A 27040-nucleotide genomic window follows, 5' to 3' on the forward strand; every position below is an offset into this window, starting at 1 on the left:
TTGTTGTGCATAAATGGGGCAAGACCCAGATGGTAAAAGTACATTTTGCAAATGAGAATTGGTCCAACGTGAAATTTTGTGATACTTGGAGATGCATCCTTATCATCTGCAGAAGCTGCACCAAGGGTTAGTACTACAAACAGAGTAGGATTTGCAGCTAAAGCTTCATTGAAATATTCAGGTTGAATATTTGCAGACCCTACAACAGAGCAACATTACCCAAATATCTCCATCTTTGCTCTCAGTCACAGTGGTACACCAATACCAAAATAAGCCACTATTGTCAGATAATGTGTGTCTAGGAATGTTTATATTTACTCTATTAGATCTTTTATGCAGTGATTGAAGATGGGGAAAAAAAAGATGTAATAACAACTTCATCCCATGGATAAATATGGTTGTACAAGTCATATTTTATTTAATGTGATTTACAAGGATATAAATAATGGCCAAAATTACAAAAATCAGTGTGCTGGAAGCCCAAGCCTATGTACATTAGTTGGTCAGCAGTGATGACACCAAATAATTCATGTTAGTTTGCACTCAAAATACAGTCTCTACAATCTACCACTTTTTTTTAAAATGTCCAACCTTTATTTTGGTACCATGTTTCCAGTGCCATTTGCTGCAAATCCTTTATTCTTTTCTCTTTTACATGTATGAACAATGAGTTGGCAAAATATCTATGTACACTTTATAACTGGATGATTTCTCATCCAAATAATACAGTAATACTGCGTTTTTAAAATAGTACATCTGCTAGATAAGAGTAGAGCCCCGTGAGAAATGGAGAGTTGACCTGACCTAAAAGTTAGCTAGCCACCTGCGACATTCGCTCTCTGTGTACAAGTATGATCGCCTAGTTTCGGATTTTATTTTATTTTTTATTTTTTTAGTTAAAGGATTGCCATCATTCTCAGGCCCAAGGTTTTCATTTCAGCATATCATAGAAAAATAATGTAACATTAAGACAACAGTAGACAAGAATTGCACAAGTATAATCATAATCCTCATGGTAATATAATACTCTCATATTAAACATTAAAATGTCAGGCAATACGAATAGAATACTTTTTTTTTTTAGACTCTAGATGCTTTGTTCACATAGGCTCTTCATCCATAATGAGACACCCGTTGCATCTTGAGCGTGTTGCAGCTAGTCATTTACACACTTGTGCATATATCTCTTTATTATTTTCTGACATTAAAGAAAAAAAAAACAACAACAAAGAAATAAAATAAAGAGGACCAAAAGAGCCAGCCAGACATCGTGGAACTCATGCCAACACTGACACATGCCCGGGGATGCCCTTTAGTCAGCCCGCCGTCTATTACCTAAACATGCCCTGTAACCATACTCACAGTCTCCATGGAGATGCTGACCTGCCAAAAAGTTCGAAGGTCATGCCTCCCAGTTGGGCGCATAAAACGGATCCTGCTGGAGTTGCAGAAAGTTGAGGCTGCTTTCAAATAAGTGTACATTCAGAGCAGACGGTCGTCTGTCAAGATGCAGTCCTGTCAGTGTGTGTGTGTGTGTTTGTTTAATTATGAGTTGGTCCGATGTTTACTGTGTCTAGCAACACGTGGATGAATGACGTTAAAATTTTGTAGTCAACTTTAAACACTGTGGAGTAGCATCCATGTTTGTAGTCCTTTTGAAAAGTGAACAAGAGGGTCCTTTGTAGTCCTTTTTGCATTGTGTGTGTGACAAGGTCCATGTTTAGGGCTGGCTACATTCTTTGCATTCCACAGTAATAGACATGAGCATCCGGCATTGCCCTGCAAATGAGATGACATCACTTATCGAGAGAGCCCTCACACCCCGCCTCTCCACTGGCCCCCCTGCTCAGCAAATCCAAAATGGCCACCATGCGTTTCACAAGCCACATGCTAAACCTTTTACATACAAGATTTATTCCCCCAAATAAAACAAGGTTTATGGGCTGGGAAAAAAAATTAAAACAAAGTAAAAAACTCCACGTGATTAAAGTAATTCTGAACATATACACAAACATGTGCTGAAAAAAGGTGCTAGAAAAGCAAAAGTTCACCTAGATCTTCCTGTGTCACAGGTCAAGTTTAAAATATAGTTTGTCAAAGAAATTTACAAGTTTATCTCCAAAAAATAATCTGATATAAAGAATCAAAAAGTTGAAATACATTCTAGTAGCCTGCTGGATGAACCAGTTTGAGTCAAAGTTAGACTGTGCTACATCACCTCTCCCAAAGTTCAGCTCTCCTCTTTGATTAAAAAGTGTTTAAAAAGTCTAAATTTCCCTCCAGTTGTCAAGTTAGGACAACATCCCTCCTCACTGTCAGCTCCCACACGGTGCTCAGAGACAGCTAAAACACTGTTTCGCCTCTTAGCAGTGCTCTGGTTTCAAATCTTGTTCAAGTTATCAGGGGCAGTTGGACAAAAGGGCTAAAATGAATAGTAAAGTGAGGGATGGAGGCAGTTGGAGGAGAAAAGGAGGAGAGAGACGAAGCCAAATGGTTGCACCCATAAACAGGAAGAAAAAGAAACAAAAAAACAAGAAACTGGAAGCAGAATAACCGAGTGGTTGACTGCTGACTGACCGACAAACATGAAGTGGAAAAACAGAGCTGACCATTCCCCCTACAGGTGGAGACAGAAGTGCACCACAGCCCTGGGTTCAAAGGTCATGCGCCAGCCCTGCAGGCAGGAGGATGTGGCCCAGGCCAAAGAGAGGGGGGAGAGCAGAAATAAAAGAGAGAAGAAGAGACAAGGAGAAAGAAGAGAGAGACAACGCAGCGCCAAACGTCATCATGCAGTGGACAGGCTCGGCTATCGGGGGTGGGGCGAGATGTTTTTTTTAATTTTTTAAAATTTTTTTCAGCCGGTGAGGTGGCGCGGCGGCGTGCGTCGCTCGTGCCCAACTCCGGGGCGGGGCCCCGGTACAGGGCAACCTCTGAAAGGCACACACACACAGGATTGGACAAGGCGGGTGTATGTTAGAAAATAGTGGTCTCGTACTTGGTGTTGACTCCTCTTTTGGCCTCCTGACCTGGCTCCACAATCCATGGCACGTTGGCATGGCCCTTCTGATCCATGGATGGCTGCTCCATCTGACACAGAGAGAGTCGGAGGAGGACGGGGAGAAGCAGAGTTAGAAAAAAACAAGAGGGGGGGGGGGAAGAAGCAGGAGAAACGGCCAATTTATTATATAGTACCGCTGTGTTGGATGATTTCAAACCAAACAATGCAAAAGTCTATTTTGTAGTTTTAAAAAAACCCAACTTGAGGTGCAATTTTCAGATATTATTTCATGCTGATAGTCGGTGAAATCAGAGTGATACAGTAGAATGAATGAGATGGAGGTGGAGGATCGGCTGCTTACAGAGAAATGAGGTGGCGGGGGAAAATATTACAGATGAGAAAGCAGAACTGAGAATATACACATTTTTTTATATGTATAAATTTCATGTCTGTGTTCGCACTGAGGCAGTGCATCACCTATAAGCTGTACGAATGGTAAATGAACTAGTTCTTATATAGTCCTGTCCCAGTCTAAAATGCTATACAACCTTCTTTATTCACAAGCACTTTGGCCTTGGCTTACCCAAGGATGCTTTGGCACTTCCAGGGATCGAACCACAAACCTTCCATTTAGTAGACAACTTGCTCTACCTCCTGAGCCACTTCCTGCAGCTTTGAAGACTTTTAACACTGATGCTGTCTGTAACTGCAAAGCTGTCATGGTGGCTGAGAAACAAACCAAACAATCTAGAGCGCTTTCAAAAATAACCCCAAGGCAACAATCAAGAGGCTTAGGTTTATTGCCGAGGGTGGCTTTCCTCCAGTCTGTTGGTTTGTTTTCAGATGGTTTTGGGGGATGGCAGCGGCGGTAAAGTTGACTCGGTACAGGAATATGCGTGTTTGTAAACTTGAATTGCAAACATATATATGAGCAAATTATTAACTGCATCTCCATGTAGTGTTAACATTTTTATAATAAAGCCAAAAAAGATCTGCTTTGAAAGGTGTCGTAGTGTTGTTGGAGGAAACTGGATTAACTCTGCGGTGCACTAACAGAGCCATGGTTCTGTTATCTTCTCTTAACACACTGCTACAGCAACAGTACTGAAACTAACTGTAATATTAATGCGGTTCTCTATCCTCTTCTTTACACACACACACAGCCAGAGCAAGACCATATAATCCTGTTTTGGAGTTATAGGATTAGGGCAAACACAGACACACTTTCGATCTCGCGGCATCACAACACATCACGCTCAGTAAAGAGCTCATCCAGAGCATCACCAGTATCAAATTTATCAGCCACACATGAAGGTGCTGAATGAATCGTCTGCCTTCAAAATGAATTTTATATCAGCAATTTTTTTTCCCCAAGGAATTGGTGGGAAGAGAAACTTTAAGTGATGTTACCGGGGCGTCCAATGTTTGATTTGGCTCCGAACTCAGTGGTCCAAACCGATGTAAAACATGCTCTTTGTAGTGTGGGTCTATTGAACTTTTGAATAATTTCTTGGCACACTACGTACACTGTGGAACGGCAGTCGTTCTTTAATGACCCTTTATAAAAATCATATGCTTTGTGTGATAGATGAAGATGTTTCTGGGCAAGTGTGAGGTTGGGTCAGAAGTGAAAGCACTCCAAATATAAAAGTTCAGTGCAAGCATTTAGTTCTGGAAGTACTGAACCTACGTGGTTTTAAGTGTGTTTAAACATTTAGCTCATTTTTAAGCATTTGTTATAAAGGGTAGGCAGTGTTTTAAAATGTTCCAGCAGGCCACTCTGAGTCTAGCGTTTGATTTGATGGGTCGCATGAAAATGACTTGTGAAGTTCTAACAACACATTTAATCCCTGAGAGATCTTAATATAAGTACAACAGTAGACATCAGTTTTTCCACATGACAAAGACATGCAGCTGTACTAAATGAAAGAATCTGTCAGCAATCTTCAAGCTTAAACTGGAAGGAATAAATCTGTTAAACTGCAGATTTATGCTGTAAAAAACAAACAAATAACACATTTCTGTAGATATTGAAAAAACCCAGAAACTTTTCTCCCATTTAAATCTTTATTACCTAATTACATTTGTCTATGATTATGGAGGGACCCATGGCAATCTTTATAAAGGAAAAATACAGTTAAAAGTCGAAAATTTGTGCCCTTGTTATCATTTTCTAAAGCTATCCAGTGAGGCAAATTGGAGTCTTTGCCAGACCGATTCTGGCCCCCAGGACTTATGTTTCACAGCCTTGATCTAAATGAAGTGCAGCCTCTAATGTTACAATCAAACTAGGGAAAACCATAGTTGGAGACTGCAGGACGACCACAATTATTGCGATTCTGTACAGTAAACTTCCAGTCCTGTTGCCTTAGTTGCTTCAAAGAACAATCTTCAAAGTAAATTTGACATGTGATAAATTGGCAATAAGACCAATTTGCTCCAATTGAATGGAGTCAAGTTGTTCAACTGTAACAAATCAGTAAAAAACGCAAATCTGTTGCCATCTATATACACAGAAATTCACATAAAATTCAAAGTCCTGCCAGACCCTCATTAATTTAAAACAGAAATTCAGAAATTCATTCCCACATAGTGATATAGTTTCTGCAGAATGGAAATTTAACTGCAAAATGCTATAGGCAGTCTATATAGGAATATAAACAGAAAATAACCAGTTGAATCAAGTCCCCTATTGCGATGCTTTGCTGCTGAGTTGCACTTGTCGGTGAAGACTGACTCAGGGTGATTACAATATGCTGGAAATCTGTCTCCATTTATAAATTAGATGGAAATTATTTGCAGACTGCTGCTAGTCTATCTGAGGGTGACTGCAGTCAATCTGAGTCATACTGCGATGGTGTGGAGACAGGTTGCCTTCTGCCAGTTGACCCAAGCAATCACCATGTGATTGAAATTAGTTGCCCAGAATTTGAGTGTGTTGCACGTTCAACACACTCAATATAATGTATAATATACTATATAACTATAAATCAACGTAGTCATTGGGTAACCACCAGTTTTTTGCAAATCAGAAAGAGGTTGCGGTCCTATTTTCACTGTAGTATGACTGAGCCATGAAAGAGCAAGTAAATGGGAAAATTTATGCAATTCAGTATTTAGGCCGCACAACCTGCAGCATGTGCCACTGAAAGGCTGACAACACTTGTCGTAGCTGGCAAGCTAGGACATACAAGGTCACTAATGATGAGAATCTTTGGCAACTCTAAGAATTTATTAAACACAAAAAAAGAAAGGAAGGAATTCACAAGATAATTATTGACTGAGTCGAATTCTCAAGAGCCAGACCCTTTAACAAAATTTAAAAAAGACCAAAAAAAAAAATCCCTCATCCTTCAGCTCGGTCCAATTACTGTTAGCTGGTTTATACGTCCAACCACTCAACTCTACTGTTTATTGATCAAAGCGCTTTATTTATATTAATTTACCATCTCAAATATACCACAAAGAAGGAGGCGGTGCATCTCCATCCAGAGGCTGAATTGGTACAGACGGACACGTAAAAACTGAAGCACTTATGAAATGGATTGGCTCTGCAAGATTGGCTGTCTTTTTAATACCAGCGCTACTAAAAGTGATATGGAGCCATGGGGTAGTAAATGAAGAAACACACACGCACACACACAGCAAAGAGGACACACAAGGATGCAGAGTCAGTTGAATAAAAGCAACAGAATTAAAATGGAAGCACTTACAGATGGCGCCTTCTCCTTGAATAAATGAAAAATTATGTGAAAACAAAGGATAAGAGAAGGAAAAGCGTGGAGGACCTGTGACTGAGCTTTGTGAGGAAGATGGAAGAGTCGAGAGGGAGGAAGAGGAGGGTGAAGAGGAGGCCGGTGAGGGGTGTAAATGTGGCCCAGTGACCAGCGGCTGGAGGGGGGCATGATGACCTACAGGGAGGCAGAGGTCATACACAAGTCAAAGTCTGCCTGCTCCAAAAGCAACAAGGCAGCAAGGCAAAAACCACAGCGAGGACAGAGCAGCTACATGGCAACAGAGAAAGGCAACAGCGGTCTAAAACCAAAAGCAAAAAAACCATGGCAACAACATGGCAGCAAATTCATTGCCCTGGAAACAGCGGGGGACAGCAGCATTACCACAACACAGCAAAACTCAAACTGGAGAAGGCAATGTTACGCCACACTTATATAGCAACTCCTGCATGGCAACAACACTCCCACTAGTATGAATATGCCACAGCAACTGTACAAAAAAAGCTCTGGAAAAAAAGTGTCTCTAACACTCAGGCTCAGTTTATTCAAATGGATTTAGACATTTTTCCCCAGGTTCATGACGAATTTCCAGTTGTTTTAAAGGTTGTTAAAGGGTAAAGGTTTCCTATTCTCTTAGTTTGTCAGTTAGATTTGTCTGGTTAAGTAACAAAAATATAGCAACAGCGAAAACACTTAAAAGCCCGATTTTGCTAACCAATTAGTGAAACCACGACTGCTATGTCCATCTTTAATATACAGTATATGGGGCGGAGGCATTTTTCTACACTCATAGTCTCCATCTTCCATAAGGACTTCTAAACTGCTGTTGTAATCTGATACAGCCCAGGCCTATTGTAGACTATCTAAAATGAAATCTGTTGCTTTAAAAGTGTCACATTACAGATTACAGTAACATACCAGTCTTGGTTAGTTCAAACAAGTTCACCTTTGTAAGTTAAGTGGATGTTGGGGGGGATTTACAAGCTGATATGCTCACAGGGGAAATATGACAATGGGAGGTTGTGGAGAAACTGTTACTGGTGCACAGAGAAACAAAGCTACTGTATTTTAAAGGACATGGGTTTAGAGGTGCTGGAGGATGGAGATCATTGCTGGCGGGTGGCAGGAATATTAAGTGAATCCTGCAGTATTTTTGCCCTGCTGCACACCACAAGTCATTAACTACATCACACACACATACATATACATGAAGCAGGCAGGAAAAAAGACAATTAATGGTTAATGTAATGGTTGCAGACTAAGCAGATTGTGTGTACACATGCCATCATCCATCATCTCTGTAGGCATAGGACCACACAAACAAATACCGCATGTGCTCTCCTTTCCCATCTTTCCTCACCATCTCACATCTCACACTAACTTTAGAAAGCGAGACCATTCCTATGAAACTGCTGTTCCACTCAATCACCATCTTTTTTTCTTTTTTTTTCATGACTCACAGTATGTAAATTTGGTCCAAGCACACCGTTATAGCAGCAACTATAACTCTGTACCAGGCCTTTTGGACTCACATGTGTGCTGCTGAGCCTGAGCTGGTGTTTGTCAGTGGAGGAGGGTAGTGAGTGCAGAGTGGGTTAGGGTGACTATTTTAATTGTCTGTTGTGGGGGGTTTATGGAAGGGCTGCAGGTTTATTGATAGACTTTGTGACGCCGTATTTGATGGAGGTATAACACATGCTTTTATGATACCGTATGGGAAAGAAGAATCTGTTCAACTGTGAGGGCTGGGTATTGATTACCATAATTTATATGTATCAATGCAAGTTACAAAACTGTAAGGGGCATACACAGTCCACTAGAAGCATGACTAATAAATACTGACTTGTCTGAGACCTATTAAGCTCATTTCAGCTTCAGATTTTAGGCCTTGGACTCAACTCGAGTGGTCTGCAGCAATGCAAGTTCACCACCTGCCTAAATCAAGCCATTTTACTTCCTCTCCTTTTTAAAGCCACAATCCCGTTAAAATAAATTTCTTCTCTTTGCCAATTGCAAACGGGAGGTTTGACCAGTGGGTGGGTGCATGAGATAATATCCTCGCTTTGGTGTCATACAAGAGTACAAGAGTACATCCAAGAACAGAAAAACACTCTGAAATTGAGCCATTGGTGCATCTTCAGCCTGAGCTTTTGGAACACTATAACTGTAATATTTGAAACCTTGGCCACTTTTAATATAACCATCCGTCTTTGTAGCTTTTGCCTGGGCTCAGACGTTGGAATCATCCCGATTATCGAGTTGACACAAGACATGAAACAGTTTTCGTTTGCAGAACGATCTGTTCTATAAGCACCATTGAAGGGCTATCTTTTAGCCCATCGATGCTACAAGCTGGACTAAAGCCATTGTCAAGCTATTATACAGCCAGCCACCACCAATGAGGATATCTATTACACTTCAGGGAATGTCAGGCTAAAGGAGGAAACAGAACAAGTTCACAGTTCTGAGTGATATCTGCGAGCAGAAATAAGGGCAAAAATGGAGCACTTTGCTCTGCTTAACCATCATCGTTCTCTAAATCCATTACGGTTACATTCAGGTGCTTTCCTGCAGGTTTGAGAGAAGACTAGGTTTTTCCTCTTTTGCTCTGTATGCACTGATGCAGCTTAAGTGAAGCTCCTCAACTTATCATTTAAACCATCAAAGCATTTGTATATCAGCATTTGTATTTATTTCTTATCATACCCAGCCCTACCTCAAGCAGATTACTGCACATGAGCGAAAAGCTCTTCCCTATAGTGCAGTCCTCCACATGAGAATTCTTTATCTTCTCTTACACAGAACCCCCCCCCCCCACACACACACACACACACACATACTTTCATGCACACCCGGAGAGAGAGCGGGCAAGCCTCCCTGGAGCTTTATGCAAACACGCATCATCAATCAACCAAGTGCGTAAGAGACTGCAGGGACAGTAAGACTGAGTGAACGCTTAACAGATCAAATATCCACCTACACCTCTGCCGCTTAGTCCGCTGGGCCAAGGCGCACGCAAGCAAAGAACACGAGCAGATAGAGCTAGAAAACCAGTCTCAGATGTTTAGAAATAATGTAAATGAGTGAGGATGATACTGGTAAGGTATTATGGACAGAGTCCAGTGAAAACAGGAGTGCTTTATTGGAATGAAATTCAGAAAAATGTGAAGTTTTTTCCAAAGCAATCCAATCCAGACCATCTGGAACATGTGGCCTCACTATTGTGGAACTTGACAGGGATGGATTTTTTTCTTTGAAAAGTAGTGCAGCTGTGCAGCTGCGTTACTTACAGACTTGCGGATGTTGATGCGTGGCTTAGGGACAGGTTTGCTGGGTTTGCTGTCGAAGCTTTCGGGCAGTGTGGATGATCCATGGCCGCTCTTCCTAGCCTGTAGGGCTAGCTGGTAGGCCACCTCGAAGGCCTGTCCGAGCGTCAGGATGATCTCGTAGGCCAGGTTCTGATAAAATGGCAAAATCAATTGGTGAATGTGATCTTGGACAGTGAGTCTGATGTTCGCCTGTGAGCACAGCAGAGTGTCAATACTGACCACATCAAAAGCAGTGAAGACATGGCAGTAGTGGTGACTGGACTTGAGGTCTTTGGTGATGTAGGCAAATGTGGACAGATCCTCTGGATCCTGAGCTGCACACGAGATGTTACGAATCTCATGCTCCGCTATGATGTTCTACGGAGAGAGAGTGAAAGACGCAGAGGAGGAAACAAAGAGAGAAAACACAGAAGCAGAAAGATAAAGAAGCGAGCAGAGAGATCGTAGATTATCTCCATTGAGCCACTTCACGGAAAAACAAATCTGATATATTATTCATCTCAAACTCATAATCACTGTAGCACACTTTTCAGTTTGAGACGTTTCTGGAGTCACTCAGTTGGAATTTGTCCTCTGGTAATGTCACTGGAGAACGCTCAGACTTTGTGTTGCGTTAATTAAAGCACATCTCAGCGCTGTGAATTAAAAAAACATCAAAGCCCAAAGAGAAGTTTTAGCGGGGGCCAACATCAGTAAACATTACATTTAAGTTAGAAGTTGCTTTGAGCTATTATAAGAAAATATGCTGAAAATGCATTAAACTTTGATCTAGAAGAAGTGGATTTTTTTAAGGGCATGAAAATGAAAACATTAAAACAACATATTGTAGAGATAAAAAACGGTGCAATGCAGATGATTTCACATGAGAGAAATCAAAAAGAAGTTGCATAACATTCAACCAGTGAAATGCCAGGTTAGTCATAGAGGACAGTGCTGTCTCTCTGCACTGATTGTATATAAATAGGCATATTGATTACTTGGGTTAAGCTAAGAGAGGAATCCTCTCCTTGTAGTTGTTGTTTTGGATGAACCCACACAGCAGGTAACCACATAGGACTAATAATGACTTACTATCTTTGATCTTCCTAATGGATTTTGTACTTAATACTGTTTCTTTTCGTCTGTCGTTCGCGGTTTATTACATTAGTGAAAATCCACGAGGACGGCTGCACATATAGTTTTATTATTACACTTTAAAAAATGTTTTAAGAAGACTTTTTATACATTAAGCGCTATAATGGTGTCAACAGGAAGAAGCATAATCATTTTTCCAAAGTCTGTGTAATTTCCCTCCACAAATAATTGCACATTTAATTATCTTTATATTGTGTTGGAGACAATCACAGACATACGTCGCAGCGGACATCTTCACGCAGCCCCTGTTTTAGTTTCCAGGGCGTGGAGTGAACCCTACACTAGCCTAACGCAAAATGAGTTGTGGCGTGGCATTGTAGAGGGAGCTGCTGCACATTTCATCTCCTTCTGTGTTCTATAACAATGCAGGACCGAGAGAAGGCACAAGCATGTCTGTGTGACTAATTGGAGAACTGAATTGCCAAATACAGACTTACTTGGGATTTTATTTTTATTAATTAATTTTCTGGTAAGAATCACCAGCTGGTCTCCTTGTCATCACTGTTGGGTAACTTTAATATCTAAAACTGTCTCTGTATATTTCTTTTCTTCTTTTTTTTTTTTACAGTGTGGATGACCTACTTGAGCATGCTCTGTTTTAGTGCAAATTCTTATCTTCAGCTTTTCAGCAAGAATCTGAATATGTACCTGATTCTTTTCTTATATACGTGCACATGAAACACAAATACTTTCATTCTGTTCTGGACTGTTCTAGACTTTCAGCTCATCCCTTTTCATCCTGATTATTGCTTGTTTGTGCTCTGTGTACATACAGTTGTAAATCAGCGAGGCTGCAGCAGCACAGAGCAGACACGAGCACTGCAATGCTGTGCGGGCTTTACACTCGGTGTGTCATTTACACCGGGCCTCACAGGAAGCGAGCCGTGCGCATTGCTGTACCTTATTTGTGGCGTCGATGAACTTCACTCCTTTGTAGGACACGGAGAGCACGATGGTCGGCACTTTCTTCATCTGTTCTGTCGACTTCTTGTGCAAAAATGAGAAGGTAGAGACAAAAAAGAGGAAAAAAACAGCAGTGACTTTGGAGGCAGCTCGTGAAAGTAAACTTGACAATTTAATGAAGATTTCTGTTCTGCTTTGATTGCCAAACTCTAGTCGCACCATTCTCAAAGGTTATGAAAAATAAAATAAGAAACTACCTTTCTAGTCACTGCAGCGATTCAATTCAATAAGTCTATTAACTTTTAGGTCATATCGGGCTCTGACAGTATATCTCTCCTCACTCCTTGTAATTACATACCTATACTGAACTCATTATGCCGAGAGGTGCTGTGAAGAATTGTGTGATTTACAGCGATGTCAGCGTTACCCTCCCAGCTGTCATTCTACCTGACAAAAGGTTTAATATATTCAAAGCTTCCTTCTCTGAACGACTTTGTGTTCTTCATCGCTTGTCATCTCCTCCTCCTCAGCATCCATATTCCTATCACAGCCTGTCCTTTCTTTCTCCTCCCTTGTCAAACACGCGAGCTGCTATCCCATATCTGTTTGTCTTTGTTCTGTTCTTTGCTCCCTTCCTGCAGCATGTTGCTGCTACAGTTCGACCCTGTCACTATCAGGTAGTGTTGAAAAACTGACAAAGGCAGCTCCACTTGGATTCACTGGCAGTGAATCCAAGCTGAGAAGTGAAGTTGGATCTTAAAAATCCAAAACTACCTCAACCGTGGAGGGAAGGATGAAAGAGTGGTACGTTAGCGATGTTACAAAAGCTGGGGGTAATATGACGTGCATCTCTTTGCACCTAATTACAACCACAGTGTGCAGTAAAAGGTTGGTAAAACTGAGGAAAATGAGAAGCAGAAGAAAAATTTCCCTCTGATGATGGTGGCATACTGTAAATATAGAAAGTAAGAAAAGAGAGAAGAGGAACCGAGAGCTTTGCATACGAATATTAAATTTCTTCTTCACACTGCAGCAGCTCAGGGTGAGAGCCGGGGGCCAGAGGAGTGAGAGAGTCAGCGTTAAGAGTAAAATATGGAAAGAATGAGCAGGATGAAAAGACATGGATAGTAGGGCACATTCCTCTTTCTCTTTGTCAGTAAGAAACAAAGGAAAGGAGGAATGGAAAAAAAAGAGGGAGCAGCAGAATGACACAAGGCGTGAGGAAGAGATAAGGTGATTAGAGGTAAAAGGGGGATTGTGAGGTATCAAGCCTCCCAGGCAAGGATATTAAAAATAAATCCCTCAACACACTTAATCCACCGCTATGATATTTTAAGTTTAAGTTCAAGTGAGAGCGTGAGGGCATTCAGACTGTGTCCCAGATTTAAAGGTTTAGTAAGCCTGCTCTCACGCTAGCTGCTATAGTATAAGCTAGTAAGCATAGCTTGGTAATAATTTAACTTAAATTTGACTCCTATGAGTTTACAATCAAGGGAACAGTTCACCCTGCCTGGGATAGGGTTACTGGAGCCCCGCCCTGGAGCCAGGCCTGGGGATGGTGGCCGTGGGGCCCGGTAGGCCACAGCCCAAAAAAGGGACATGGGACCATCTTACTGTAGGCCCACCACCCACAGGAGGCAAAGTAGGGGTCAGGTGCAATGTGCGTCGGGCGGCAGCCAGGAGCAGAGGCCCTGGCAGGCCGATCACCGGCTACCAAGGCTAAATTTGGTCGAGTGAGTTTTAATAAACCAAAATTATCCAGATGTTGGCTTGAGGTTTCCGTACCAGACATAAAGTTAGATTGAGCTTTACCCTCATCTTGGCGCAGGCATCTTGAGTGGACTCCGTCCCCCTCAGCTCCTTCACCAACATTGAGCCCAAGTACTGTTGGAAACACACAAACAACACGATGCTAGGTAAATACGTGAACTTTTGCATCAACTTTATGACTGCTTTTAAATTTCCAATACCAGCTGGATGCACCGGCAGAGGGCAAATAACAAAAGTCAAAGAGAAAAGCTGGAACTAAGAAACCAATTCGTTGGAACAAAAAATACAAAACGTGGTCTTTTACAGCCAATTTGTGGATTAAATGATAGGTAGGAAATATAAGTAAGGCTTTTCTCTCCTCTGATGAAGACGAGTCCCACCTACATTCATTTTTGCAGATGAACTCGAACGGAAACGATGGAGACGAAGTCTAGCAGCAGGAAGAGTCATCTGCTGTCAAATTTCTTAGCCGTTCTGATGGTGACTGATGAATTAGTCAGAGCCATCCTCTCAAAGAATGAACAGACCATCCTGCTGCCATCAGTGCTGCTCAGTAGGACATTGCTGTTTCTACCATTACTGCTCCTGTCTAGGTCGGGACTGGTGACAGCTGTTTTACTGCCTCAGCTGCTTGCAGCGTTGACCCTGCTCTATGGCTTGATTATGATAAAATGGCTTGAGCCAACCTGCCAAATGATCAGCAAGCAGTGCTGTAGTTGAACGCTACACTGATCTCTGCTGAGGAGGATACCACAACCTCCAACAGCAGCCCTCTCAAATCACGTCGTAAGTTAAGACACCTGCTTCATCAATGTATTTGTAGACTGTATATCAAAGACAGAGCATCTGGGTCTGAAAATCGAAACTGATACATAGTTCCTTAAACCTGCATTCTTAGTGATAGCTAGCCTGGGGCAACTGATGTCTCTCCTGATCCATGACCTCAGTAAAGGCTTTCCCAATCAGCTTTATCATAATCAAATAATCAAAGTTTTATTTAATTAACATCATGTAGATTTTTTTTAACTACGCTTGTGAGGAGTGTGCAATGTCTCTACGTAGCTCAGTTAAGTCCACCCCTCAGCTGTAGCAGCTAGTTTTAAAATGCCAAGATATGGCTTCCCAAGAGGACATTACTGAAACCAGTGTCTGATGTCCCAGTGGCTAGTCAAGCTTGTATATACAGTTTATCATCCACCTACAGATCTTTTTTTGCTGATAAAAAACTAGTTCTACCCTTTTCCAGTAGCAGCGCACTTCATTTTCAGTTGTGTAAATGAGATTAGATCCTGGAACCTATTGCAGTTTGGGGGAATATTATAAAAATTATATTTTCCACTAAAGAAAAGTTGACTTAGTTTTAGTTTTTTGAACAAAAATCCCATCCCATTCATTCTCGGGATAAGCAAAATTAGGGTCACGAGGGGCTCGAGCCGAAATGGCAGAAATCGGTATCGGCCAAAGAAATTCGAATCAGTGCATCTCTACCTCTAACCATTGCTATGTGTGTCTAGTTTACAAGCTGGCCAGGTCTTGACTGTCAACCAGCTCAGCCTGGATGTAAACAGCATAAACAATGCAGACAATGCGGAAGGCACTGAGTGGATGGCTTCCTACATGGCTCATATGGGGTTTCATTAAAGGCACACAGCAGTGATTACATCAACCTTGAGTGGCTCCCTGAGGTACATTAACATTGCTGTCTGGTAGATCCTTCTGTCTGGATGCAGTTAGTAATTTTGCACACGTAGTATCAGATTTAATAAAGAAGCTACTAATGGTGACGGTGTTTTACAGGGACAATGTTTATGTTGGCATTAGAGCACTTAATGGGCGTGACATTCACTGCCTCACAATGACTGACCAGCTTCTGGAAGGGGCTTTATTCCCCAAAGTGGGACCTTAAGCAGGCTTTTAGTGAATTAGGAGAGAAATATTTACAGCTTCATTTATCTCATCTATTTAACTCTACAATAAATGACTCGAAAGTCAAGGACCACACGTGATTTGTCTTGAATCTGATGGACAATATATTTGCTTAAAGTCACGAAACATCATTCTGGGCCAATTGCTTTGCATGATGAGTTGCTTTTTCGCAGCACAGACACTGACTCAGTCATATTTTCATAGTCTAGTCCTTGGCAGATCAGAAAGAGGTCGTCTGGGCATGTTAATACTTTGTCTTGACTCAAGCTAACAACGTTAAATCGCTGTTATGGCTGGCTTGCTGGCAGTTATCATAGAAATCGCATTATAGTTGCACACAAGACCAGCTGCTGTCTCCTATACCATGTCGCTGGCAGTAATTTTTGGCTTTTATTAGTTTCAAATAAAATTCAAGGCAACATAACAAGGCTAAGACTCTACAGCCATGCTACTAGCTTTGTAAGTCTGTACTGGGGTAACTGTAACATCCGCACGCAATGATGAACAGAAGGACATTTTTAATATTTGGCATATGTTAATATATTGTTATTATGCATAGGTTGATAGTTTTCATTACATGCTAAGTGGACAGTGGACCTCTAAGCCTGCTGGGATTGTCACCAACAAATGTAAACTTCATGTTGGTGTTGGAGGAAAAGGTCGAGAAAACTCTGAATGACAGTACTGTCCAACCATCTTGAGCCACCCCCCTATTTCTTTATATTTTGCTTCCAAGGAGCCAGATTTTTCTTGCAATTTTTTTAAAGTGGTCTTGAGGAACAGTTCTCCAGCCTTTCTAATCGTCTATCAAAGCTTTTCTTTGCACATTTGTTGGATTTCACTCATCAGTCCAGCGCTAACCCCTGACCATTTTCAGAGGAATGTTTCATTAGAGGGGCCCACATCCTCATTTTAGAGGTTTGACAGCGGTTTTTAGTGGATAAAGGCGAATAGCTTAAACATGAACTGAGCTGCGGTTTGGGGAAGGCCTCGGAGGGGACCGGCAGCGACTCTTGGGCCTGGCAGATCCCCATGTACTAATGGGAAGTGAAGAAGTGAAGGAGTTGAAAAAGCGGAGGGAGGGTGGCACGAAAATGAGAACAAACAGCTTGTAGAACTGAGGATGTCATATATAGATAAGAACTGGAAGTGTTCAGAGGCGTGGTCCCACTCCTCTAATTCATATAATTAATCTCCAATTAATCCACTTAATACTGACCTTTGAATGATTCAAGCACAAAATATGCACCCAATGCAAGGAATGAGTCAGTGCTGTCTACACATAACAGACAACTTAGCATTTAAAATGGATTATTTGCTGTCTTTATCTTTCGTTGATAGAAGCCTGTCACAAACAAATTATTTGTTCTTCTTTCTTTAACTGAATCTGTGTAAATGTCAAGGATTTTTCAAACACGGTTTGAAAGAAAAGAAAAAGTATTTTTGCACCAACAAGGTGATTTTCAAAGAGCTACAAGCAGAAAACTTGTTGTATCTCAACACGGTGCCATCGTGCTCTTAAGAATTTGAGAAAACTAATCAAGTAGAGGACAAAAGAAGAAGTGTCACGCCTAAAAACTTAGATGAATAGTACCTGAAAGTCAAGTTCTTAAGAAATGAGAAACAAGGAGAAAAGGCTGAGGTATCCCAAATTACACAAGAACTGAACTGAAAATCACTGGCAACAGGTCTTATGGAGTGATGTGTCATGATAGAGCCACAGCAGTGAGTGTTTACAGCCATCTGTAAAACACGGTAGAGGCTCTGTCATGGTCTGGAGCTGCATTTAGCCGGTGATGTTGAAAACCTAGTCAGAATTGATGGAATTATAAATCTAGAAAAGTGGCATCAGATTTTGATTCATCATGTAAAAAGCATCTGAACGGTAGCAGCTTCATGACAGTGATCGCACATACACCAAGTGTCCATATGTGGATTGAAAAACACAAATTGGAACACTAACAGTCATGGATTGGCCTCATCAGAGCCCAGACCTCAACATTATTGTAGCCGTCTTCAGAACAGAAGAAAATGCTGTCAACATCCCAAGAGGAGCTTTGAATGTCCTTCAACAAGCCTGGAGAACTTTTCCTGAAGACTATTATAGACATACAAGAAAGCTGTGAAGCATAAAGGTGGTCACACCAAATACTGACTTTGAAGCTTGTTAGAATTGTACAGACTTTATTTGCCTTATATACTGTGTTCCCATTTGTGTTTCCACATTTTTCAGTAAATCACTGCACTGTTTCCAATTTTCCTACTAAATACAAAGCAACATGAGCAGGTTTAGCTCACCATGTTGACCCATATGAAAGAGCGACATCACAAAACATTCGTGTCTGAGCCCTGAGTATTACTCAAAGATATTTTGTATTTTCATATCTTCAAATTTTTTTTTCATTAATAAGAAAGAGTAGGCAGTCTGTGCTGAGATATTATTGGCTGTTAATGATGTTGCATGTTTGGTAATAATGTCAAAATGTCTGCAGGGTTTTGCGGGAAGTGGATCTCTAATAACTTCAGATAATAATTTCAAAATCTAGTTGTAAAGCTGACATAATAAAGTTGCAATGTTATGCGAGGAGACGCTGAAAGTAGAGAGAATTCTGTTTGTTTAGAGCCTGAGCTGAAAATGAGAACACCGTTGATACACCGCATCTATTGTTCTGCCCTGGTTTCTTTCTTCTTCTTTTTTTTAGCAATTCCTCTTTTTTTATTAAAACAAATACAATGCGGTCCCCTTCAGTGTCTTATCCATCTAATTTATTCTTATTCACTCTCCAGCTCCCGTCACCTTGCCAGTATTCACACTGAGCGCTCTTGCCTGGCGCTCTGTTGAGGCTCTCCCTCATTTATCTCACTCTCTGAGCTTTCTGGAGCCTGTTGTCCTGGGACAGATAGCATTAGAGATCTTGTCATAAATGGCTCCATGAAAGCACCGCCACCATTTTTCCCCGGTGGCCCACCCGTCGTCGATTCCTCCCATTTTCCCAAACACATTGCTTGTGTAGTTATACAACTGTTGGAAGCCTAATGGTCCAAGTTTCTGCTATCAATCTTCTAAGGTGTAAAAAATAAGAAGGGTGGGTTTCTAACTGAGGGATGACACACTCTTGGGAAACTTCTTGCACCTCTTTTTCACAGCCTCTATCTCATTTTTTCTCTGCTTTTATTCAAATTAGACATCAAACTCGGATTTAATTTCCCAGCATCTTTTTTTCCCCTCTGTTACATAATAACCAAGCTCATAACTACTCTGTCTTCATCTCACTGCCATCAAACCATCCAGTCTAAGAGATCCATTTATATTGCCTCTCAATGTTTCTGAAAGCAAATGGCAAATTGGATTCTGGTTACCAAGTAAGTAATCACTTCAGCCTGGAAGCTCAGTATGTAACCCGTGAGAGGTGCGAGGCTGTATCTGTGGTAACGTGGATATGTAACATCTTTTATGTAACTGGCAAAGGTCTAAATTTACCAAAGTACTGAGAATAACCGAGTGCAGTATTGACTGAGAGGTGAAGCTCAGGGTCACTGATCTTTAATAATGTTATATGCAGTAGGAATTGACAGCATTCAGCATTTAGTCAGTTAACCCACAAATCAATCAGCAAAGATTATGACTAGTTTTTCAATTGGTAGGAAAAAATATAGATAAATCTGCTTGGATTTAGGGATTTTACTGCTAAATTATAGACAATTTATAGACCAAATGATCAATAAAAAGGGAAAATTTAAGAATGCTCAACAACAGGGTATGACTCACATAGGCTTCGTAGTCGCATGACTGAAAGATGAGCTTCTCGGGGTGATGCTGCCAGTACTGCACCGGAGTGGATGAGGTGGCCTCGTTTGGCGGACGCAACGTGATTGGCTCACACCACTCGCCTGCCTGAAATCACAAGCAATTGCATGTCGGGATTACACAGGAGTAAAAGATGAGGGCATGACATTGCGGTCTGTGCTGCATATCCCGTGTTGACCTGATAAAAGTGTGTAAGTTTGTAATACAACAGCTTTCATGACTGCATGTGGACACGCCATCAAGGGGACATGCTTTGGAGAGCATCCAAAAGGAAATTAAACTTGGATGAATTATGCTCTGCTCCTGCATGTTCTCATGCTTCAGCTGAGCCGCTCGCTGCTTTTTCACCCAGTAAAGTATCCAGCTTTTTTTTTTAAACAGAAAGAAAATGCCCAAATCATGCCTTCATCCTTCTCGAATGTCTCAGGATAACAAGCCTGTTTTTTTTTTTAGTCCTCCTTTTATAAATGAAACCAGATGATTTTTGCCTGAGGAGGTATTCACACATCCTCTGCCAAACACTGCATTTTTATGTGTCTGTTCACATCTGACTGTTTTTGTTTGGCGGAAGGCTGATGGACCGCAGAGGTGAGATCTTCTATTCCAATGCAAAAACTGTTGAATAAACAGCTCTCTTTCGAGAGAGTCCGCGAGAGTCAATTCTATGCTATACGCCACCGGTTTAACCACATTAAACAGTTTTTCCCTTCTGAGAGAGATGATTCAAAATATTTAGTCGGTAAAAGTTTGTAGTTTTACCACTTTAATGGCCAAATGTGTCTAGAAAGAAGTGAGCTGCAGTAATTGTTCTCTGGGGAGGAAACAAGGAGAGCGAAAACAGACGGTGAGGGAAGAGCTGGCGTGAGAAACGTTTGCGGCAACCAATCATGGAAACATTGTGACAGCCAGAGAACAAGGGTAATGACACAGAATAAGGATGTTTCCTCCTTCCTCTAACAGTTGTCCTTCTATTCTTGCAGAGATGATTCAACAGAGATTTGTTTTTGGAAAAGGGGGGGATACACTGTGACGCGCACACACTTAAAGAGATTTATCAGGGCAAGCATACCGTGTGCTAGTCTGCACTGATGGGCTCTCTGATTCACACGGAGACACCAAAAGACCCCAATCATACTGAACCAAAACACAGCTGCTGCTGCCTCCGATGTAAGCCGGCATGTGTCTGAATCACTGTGCTGCTACTGATTGAAAGGCATAATGTTCTAATTTAGCATTTCACATGAGATTACAAGTGGCTGAATGGACGAGACGCTTACTTGTTAAGTCTTATTTATTTTGAACTTTGAAGTAATAAATGATTAAATAAAGAAGTTTTTTTTTAAACACCTTTTGTGTTTATACATGTATAAACATATATATGTATATATATACATACATGTATAAACATACATACATATATGTATATATATATACACACACACACACACACACACACGTATAAATATAAATGTATATATATATACACATGTATAAACATACACACACACATATATATATATATATATATATATATATAAATATGTATGTATAAACATATATATATATGTTTGGTATTTTTAGTGACGTGTCTATGCAGCAAACACTGCTGTAGATTATTAATGATGACTTATGTTAAAATAACTAAGCAGACAATATTTTTATCTCCCATGTCACATTTTAAAGATTGTCATTTGATTACTAATATTTCATCTGTAATTAAGATATATTCTGCTGTCCTGATTATAAAATGCCTGCCATGAAGCTCATTTGTTTCTAATTGCTAAAAATAATATATTACAGCTTACATGTAGACCTGAAATCAGATTTGCATTTATATTACTTTACATAAAGAAACGCATTTTGGTATGAAAATGAGCTTTTCTACTATTTCTTATTCTGTTTTCTTAACTCATCACTGTCCAACAGTGAGCCACACAATAAACCTTGAAAGGTTTTGATGAGATGTATTCGATTTGATTCAGTGTTATATTTCAGCTCTTAATGCAACTATCAGAATACTTATGTATTCAAGGAGCCAGGTCTGCATCTATGATTATGATCATTCATAATACACTCCTGGAGTCCATCCCTCTCTCCCAGTTCCCATCTTCATTCATCCCTCCATCCTCTCCTCCCTTCCTCACCATGCTGACTTGAGCCATCTGTCGCTCCAGCTTGGATCGCGGCACGTCCTCAAAGTAGTTGTCATTGCTGCGCTGCCTGCGCCGGGCGTCCGCCTGCATCATGAGGTGCTGCACGTCCAGAGATCCACCTGGGACCCCTGCTGTGTACGCTGCCTGGCCTACCGACGGGCTGAGCTGGGGAGGAGTGTGGTTTCCTCCGGGCTCCTGGTGCAAAACAGGTGTGGGCAGATTGAGAGGGGTTAAAGGAAGCAAGTCAGGTTTTGTATATCATATTATAATGTGCTATGTCACCGCTGCAAGTGTAAAAGTAGGGCAATGCAGTGCAATGTGTCACATTACATTTTTCAGCTACAGTGATGCTTTTCTGCTGACTACCCAAAAGCACTTTGCAAACTTGAGGACGAACAGCAGTGTCCTGTTACCAGGAGGTCTCAGTAGATCCATCAGTGCCCTTAATCACAACAGTGAACCCTTGACTGCTCAGTGTAAGTCACTTTAAGCGAAAGCACCTGCTAAATCCTTAAAGTGGAAAATGATGTTCATTTAAGAGGTTTTCAAACTTGAGTAGAAACTCAAATCCCCAAAAGAATTAAAACTTCCATTGGCACAAGGGTCTTACAAAGTAAAAGGTCAGTTATTTCTCCTGAGAGGCTGTTCACTTTCAGCTGATATCGTACGAGAAGACTCTTGAAGAAGCTTGGTAATATTTTCTTGCCTATGCAAGCTCATGCATTGCATCTCAGTTGCTGTCTAAAGCTTTGCTGTGTTCCTTCACCCATTTTGTCCATCACACAAAACTGTCTGCTCCTGTTTGTGCAGGATTACTGAGTAAACACAGCCCTCTGCTCACACACTGGAAGAAAAAGGGCTTGAATACATAATTTTTCCCTGCACTAAGCCATTCAGTATCATCACGCTTTGCTTTAATTACATATCTTTGTAACTCCTTTAGGGAATTTTGTGAAATTAGGACTGATATTAAAAGTCTGAAAGTCTCATTTCAGACTAGACTATTTGCTTGCTCTAGTTTGGAACTTTTTTCTGTTTTATATGTCTTGAAATGTGGACTTTAAAACGTTTAAAATTGTTAAGACACATTCAAGCAATACCACATACCATATACGCTGCACCTAGCTGAAGCTAACAGCCCTTGTGCCTGGTTAGGCATTTAAAACTTTATTAAAGGAGCCAAACAAATTCCTTTCCCCCTGGAAACTAACAAGGATTATTGTTGTAATATTTTTCAACCTATTTCATGACTCAGCGGTTTACAGGAAGACGTGTTTCGGAACAGCGGGCTGTTTCAGCACTGCCTCCAGATTTTCAGGCTTTCTCTGGGCTTGACAAAACCGAGATACAGGAGTGTGGCTGTGATGGGAGAGGGAAAGCCAATTCGTTGTGAGTAGCATCCAGGACAAATCAGCAGGGAGGAAACGGCGGTGGGACAGCCATTTTGCGCCTCTCTGAGAGATTTGGGTAATCATTTGGGTGGTAACTGCAGCAGTGGGGAGGCTGAATTTCCCTCAGAGAAATAGAGAGCCATCTGGGAAGGGAACTACTGTCTCATAGAGTCATGATCATTTGAATCCTAATTGGTTAAGATATTGCTCAATACTGTCATGGGTAAAACTGCATACTGTCAGCTCGCAGAGACTCACTCACCCGTAAGGAGATGGCCCGTGGAGGTTTCTGTGGGGTGTCTTCGTGTAGCCGGTCCCCCAATGAGGCCAGAATCCGTTTTCTGTGGCCGATAAGGTTGATCTTCAGTACCTGATAAACACAAAGATATTCGTTTTCATGCATTGTGCACAAAGGTCATTCATCGTAGTAGACCTGAAATAGTTATTTGACGCACAGAAAATCATTTAAGTCATTTCTTTTAAGCAAAAAAGAGAAAAAAAAAAAGCGTGCAAGTCTCAAACATCTGTCCAAAACATCTGCGTTGGGGACAGACATCAACAGCTCAGGGATTTCTACTATAGTTCTTCTCCACACCAAGTTTTATAATGTACTAAAACACAATAAGTGCATCCCCCACAAACGACTCTGCTGGCAAAAAACGATGACTCTCACTTTCATTTGCATAATTTAAAACAAATTTTAGCGACAGTAAAAGAGTTCAAAGGCTTTTAGTCGGGATGATAACAAGATTATGTGAGTGTTTAAAAAAATGCAAAAAGGTAAGAGATCATCATCATTAGCCTAAAATGGAGAATAATACTAGTTTTCAGAAAAGGGTTTCGGAGACACAAACATTGGAGAGCACTAGCAGAGCACTCAGGGGTGCGCTAATGAGTGCATAATGATATAAAATGCCCCTGAGAACATGCATGTCATTGTTGTTATTACATAACCAACATGGCTTGGATGGCTCCATTCAAACTGGTAGTTGTGCCTTTACCTGAATAACAGCACAACTGTACCTTATATATAAAGAACATCAGGTATGTATGAGACTTACACCTAAGAGAAACATTGAGATAGACAAGGGTATAAAAAAATACATTTGATCAATTAATTATTGCTCTTTTGTAACGTTGGTCACATTGGACATGAATGATCTGATCAATCTGAGAATATGACCTTAAGAGTAGCCACATCTGGACCACAGTTTCCATTTTCATCTACCCGGCTTTGTTTACAGAAGCAGGTTTATTTTAAAAGGCTAATAAAAACCCAAATCCTCATTAGATCGTAGCTGATGGTTATTCAAAGCATTTTGACAACAGCATATCTCTTGCAACCGAAAACTGCTCACACACGATCGGTCTGTTAATCGGACGACAAATGGACAACAAACAAAAAAAGCATAAAACAGAAATCTTCAAATTTGGTCTTTTTTAGAGATTACATTAATGGTAGATGAAAACAAAAAACTGTTTTTGAAATTTTAACTTGTATGATTCTTCTTAAAATTATATATATATAAAAGAAAGACAACAGCAAAAGGTGAGTCTCGTACATCTTCATTAGCCCTTGACCCTGAAAGGACCTTGAAGCTATAGGCACACCTTTTGTACATCATTTACAGATCCATCCTGTGCTCTTATGTAAATAACACTGTTTATATAACATCAAAAAGAATTAGCCGTTTCTTTGTAATTCTAATGGCAGATAGGCTAGCTATAGCTTTGTATTTAAGTTACATCAGTCCTCTTGTCTGACAGCTAGCAAAAGAGTATTGAACAAAATGTCAACCTATTCTTTTAGAGAGCTTTGAAAGGAGGCTAGCTCATCATTTCGGTGACTAGATTTGTCTCAAAGATTCGCTTTATGAATTGTAAAGATATTTTAGCAAGTCTTTAAGCTAAGCTAACCATTGCCTACCTGCACCTCAACAGCAATTCATTAATCTTCCCTTCTAATCACAAAAGCAAATAACTGCAAGTCCCTAAATGCCTGTTCTAAACTAGTACTACTGCTTAACAAAGTGTTGTTAGTGACAGCTGAGAGTGTACTCTGAGATTTTGCTCTGACAGCAAGTAATTGCAAATTCCACAATGAGATTGTGGCAAGTTTGTAACTGTCTATTGGGTTTTTTCCTTTTTTTTCCCCAGGTTCTCATTACACAGTCACAGAGAAAAAAAAGAAAAAAAAACATGCACTTGGACTCTAATGAAAGCGTTCATTCTTTCTCTGGTCACCAGGCGTCCACTGACTGTGCCAGTTACTGGGTTTTCTAAAGAGGCGGCCTGGAACATGGCAGCCTTCTGCAGGGATGTTCTCTTTGCACCTTCTGGTACCAAACTTCAGTATACAACAAACTTCTGCAGGTTTTTATAGAGCTGCCTCTGGAGAACTTTGAGTAAACGTATTTTTGAACATGAGAGAATTTGAATGTGTCTTCAGGGCAAAGGGTGGTAATTAGCCTCATGGCACGGTCTTGCTGTCAGTCTAATGACCTGCCTCTGTTTGAGTCAGCACAACATAAAATCTCCCTCACCAATTACTGCTGCACATCTGCGGAAGAAGCATAAAAATACAAAGAAACAACCAAACAGGCGCGTAGGATGCATACGGTACGATTCTACCTACGTGAGCGCAAACCTAAACAATCAAAGAGAGCATAAATAAATAAATCATATTCCTTGCATAGTAAATGGAGCAGATATGCAAACAACTCTTGTATAATTTATCAAGCAAGTTCAGAAGTGGTAAGTAGGTCTTATAACTTTTATTTCATTTCATAAAATAAAGAACACACTGTTGAACAGTACAAAGAATACACCGTGGCCAGCAATGTGTTAATCTCCACTGGTCTTCACTGCATGCAAACATGTTTTAATTGTTCATTTTAGACCGATCAAAGGGCAATCAAGAGCAGAGCTGGGACTAGCTGTTAGTGGAATAAATTGGGATATTATATCCACTACACGGTCCCTCCACCAGTTTCAGTCACTCTTCACCAGCTTTTTAGAAAACACAAGCTGATATTTTGTAGTGATACTTTAATCTCTGTCTGTCTTTAAGCATTGACTTAGTGAATTTAGTGCGGTAAAAATCAAGTGATGTTTGTCCTTCCTTTAAAGTGTCAGTAATATTACAATTAAAAATAATGTGGGACTCAAATAATAATAATAATAATAATGAACGTAAGTGCAAATGTGTTGTATTCTCAGCCTTTTAACTTTTGGCTTTTTTTCTTTTTTTTACATTAGAGATGATGATAGAGAAATTCTGGCTAGATACTAATGTTAAAAATAACGGGGAAAAAAATCTAAATTTAAAGTCTGTTTTGCTTGTTTTCATTTATTTGTGCAAACAAAGAAATCATCAGTATTAAAGTCCTGCTGATGTTGAATTTTTAAGAGCATTGTTGGTGGCTTAAAAATTATTATTCATTCATTTGTTGTTTCGACATATTGGCAGAGATTCTTTGTTCCTTCCAAAAAGGTGCTTTTCTAACAGGGAAGCTGTAGAGTGCCCTCTGGAGGACAAGCTATGCAACATCAGTACTTATAACACGGCTGAAGGGTGTTTCTTTCTTATCTTCTTTGAGTTTATCGTCCTGTTTATCAGCTAATTATTATAAAATAACTGACTGGATTTTTAGTCTTGCAGTTCTTCACACTGTTTCTGAATACTTAACCCAGAACCAAACACAGAAATATCAGCCCTTTATGCTGGTAAATGCCAACTTATTTGCTGATGTCAGCCCATACAGTTTGATACCCTTATTTTGGACTCTTGGCTAACTGACCAACTGTTGCATTGCACATTCAATAGTATGGCGTCATTATTCTGCATTGGTATTCATTTTTGCTTCTTATAACTGACTTACGTAACAGTAAATA

At 40.5% G+C, this 27040-nt stretch overlaps 1 protein-coding gene across 5 annotated transcripts in view; it reads right to left on the minus strand.

Annotated features, from left to right (window-relative positions):
• Positions 1-393: 393 nt before the first annotated feature.
• anks1b (ankyrin repeat and sterile alpha motif domain containing 1B) overlaps positions 394-27040 on the minus strand; it is a 274591-nt gene continuing 247944 nt past the window's right edge. For 2 of the 5 annotated variants that reach the window (XM_063460709.1, XM_063460712.1), the window contains 9 exons: positions 23409-23516; positions 21747-21950; positions 19564-19689; positions 13884-13982; positions 12096-12179; positions 10281-10418; positions 10023-10190; positions 2996-3087; positions 394-1779 (listed from right to left, as the gene is read on the minus strand). In XM_063460709.1, the coding sequence (XP_063316779.1) occupies positions 1731-1779; positions 2996-3087; positions 10023-10190; positions 10281-10418; positions 12096-12179; positions 13884-13982; positions 19564-19689; positions 21747-21950; positions 23409-23516 (1068 nt within the window). In that variant the 3' untranslated portion in view covers positions 394-1730. Of the gene's footprint in view, positions 1780-2995; positions 3088-6786; positions 6910-10022; positions 10191-10280; positions 10419-12095; positions 12183-13883; positions 13983-19563; positions 19690-21746; positions 21951-23408; positions 23517-27040 lie in introns of all 5 variants that reach the window. The other 3 variants (XM_063460713.1, XM_063460710.1, XM_063460711.1) reach the window with 3 other exon arrangements.

This window comes from Pelmatolapia mariae, linkage group LG17 (genome assembly GCF_036321145.2).
Source record: "Pelmatolapia mariae isolate MD_Pm_ZW linkage group LG17, Pm_UMD_F_2, whole genome shotgun sequence".
Classification (NCBI taxonomy): Eukaryota; Metazoa; Chordata; class Actinopteri; order Cichliformes; family Cichlidae; genus Pelmatolapia; species Pelmatolapia mariae.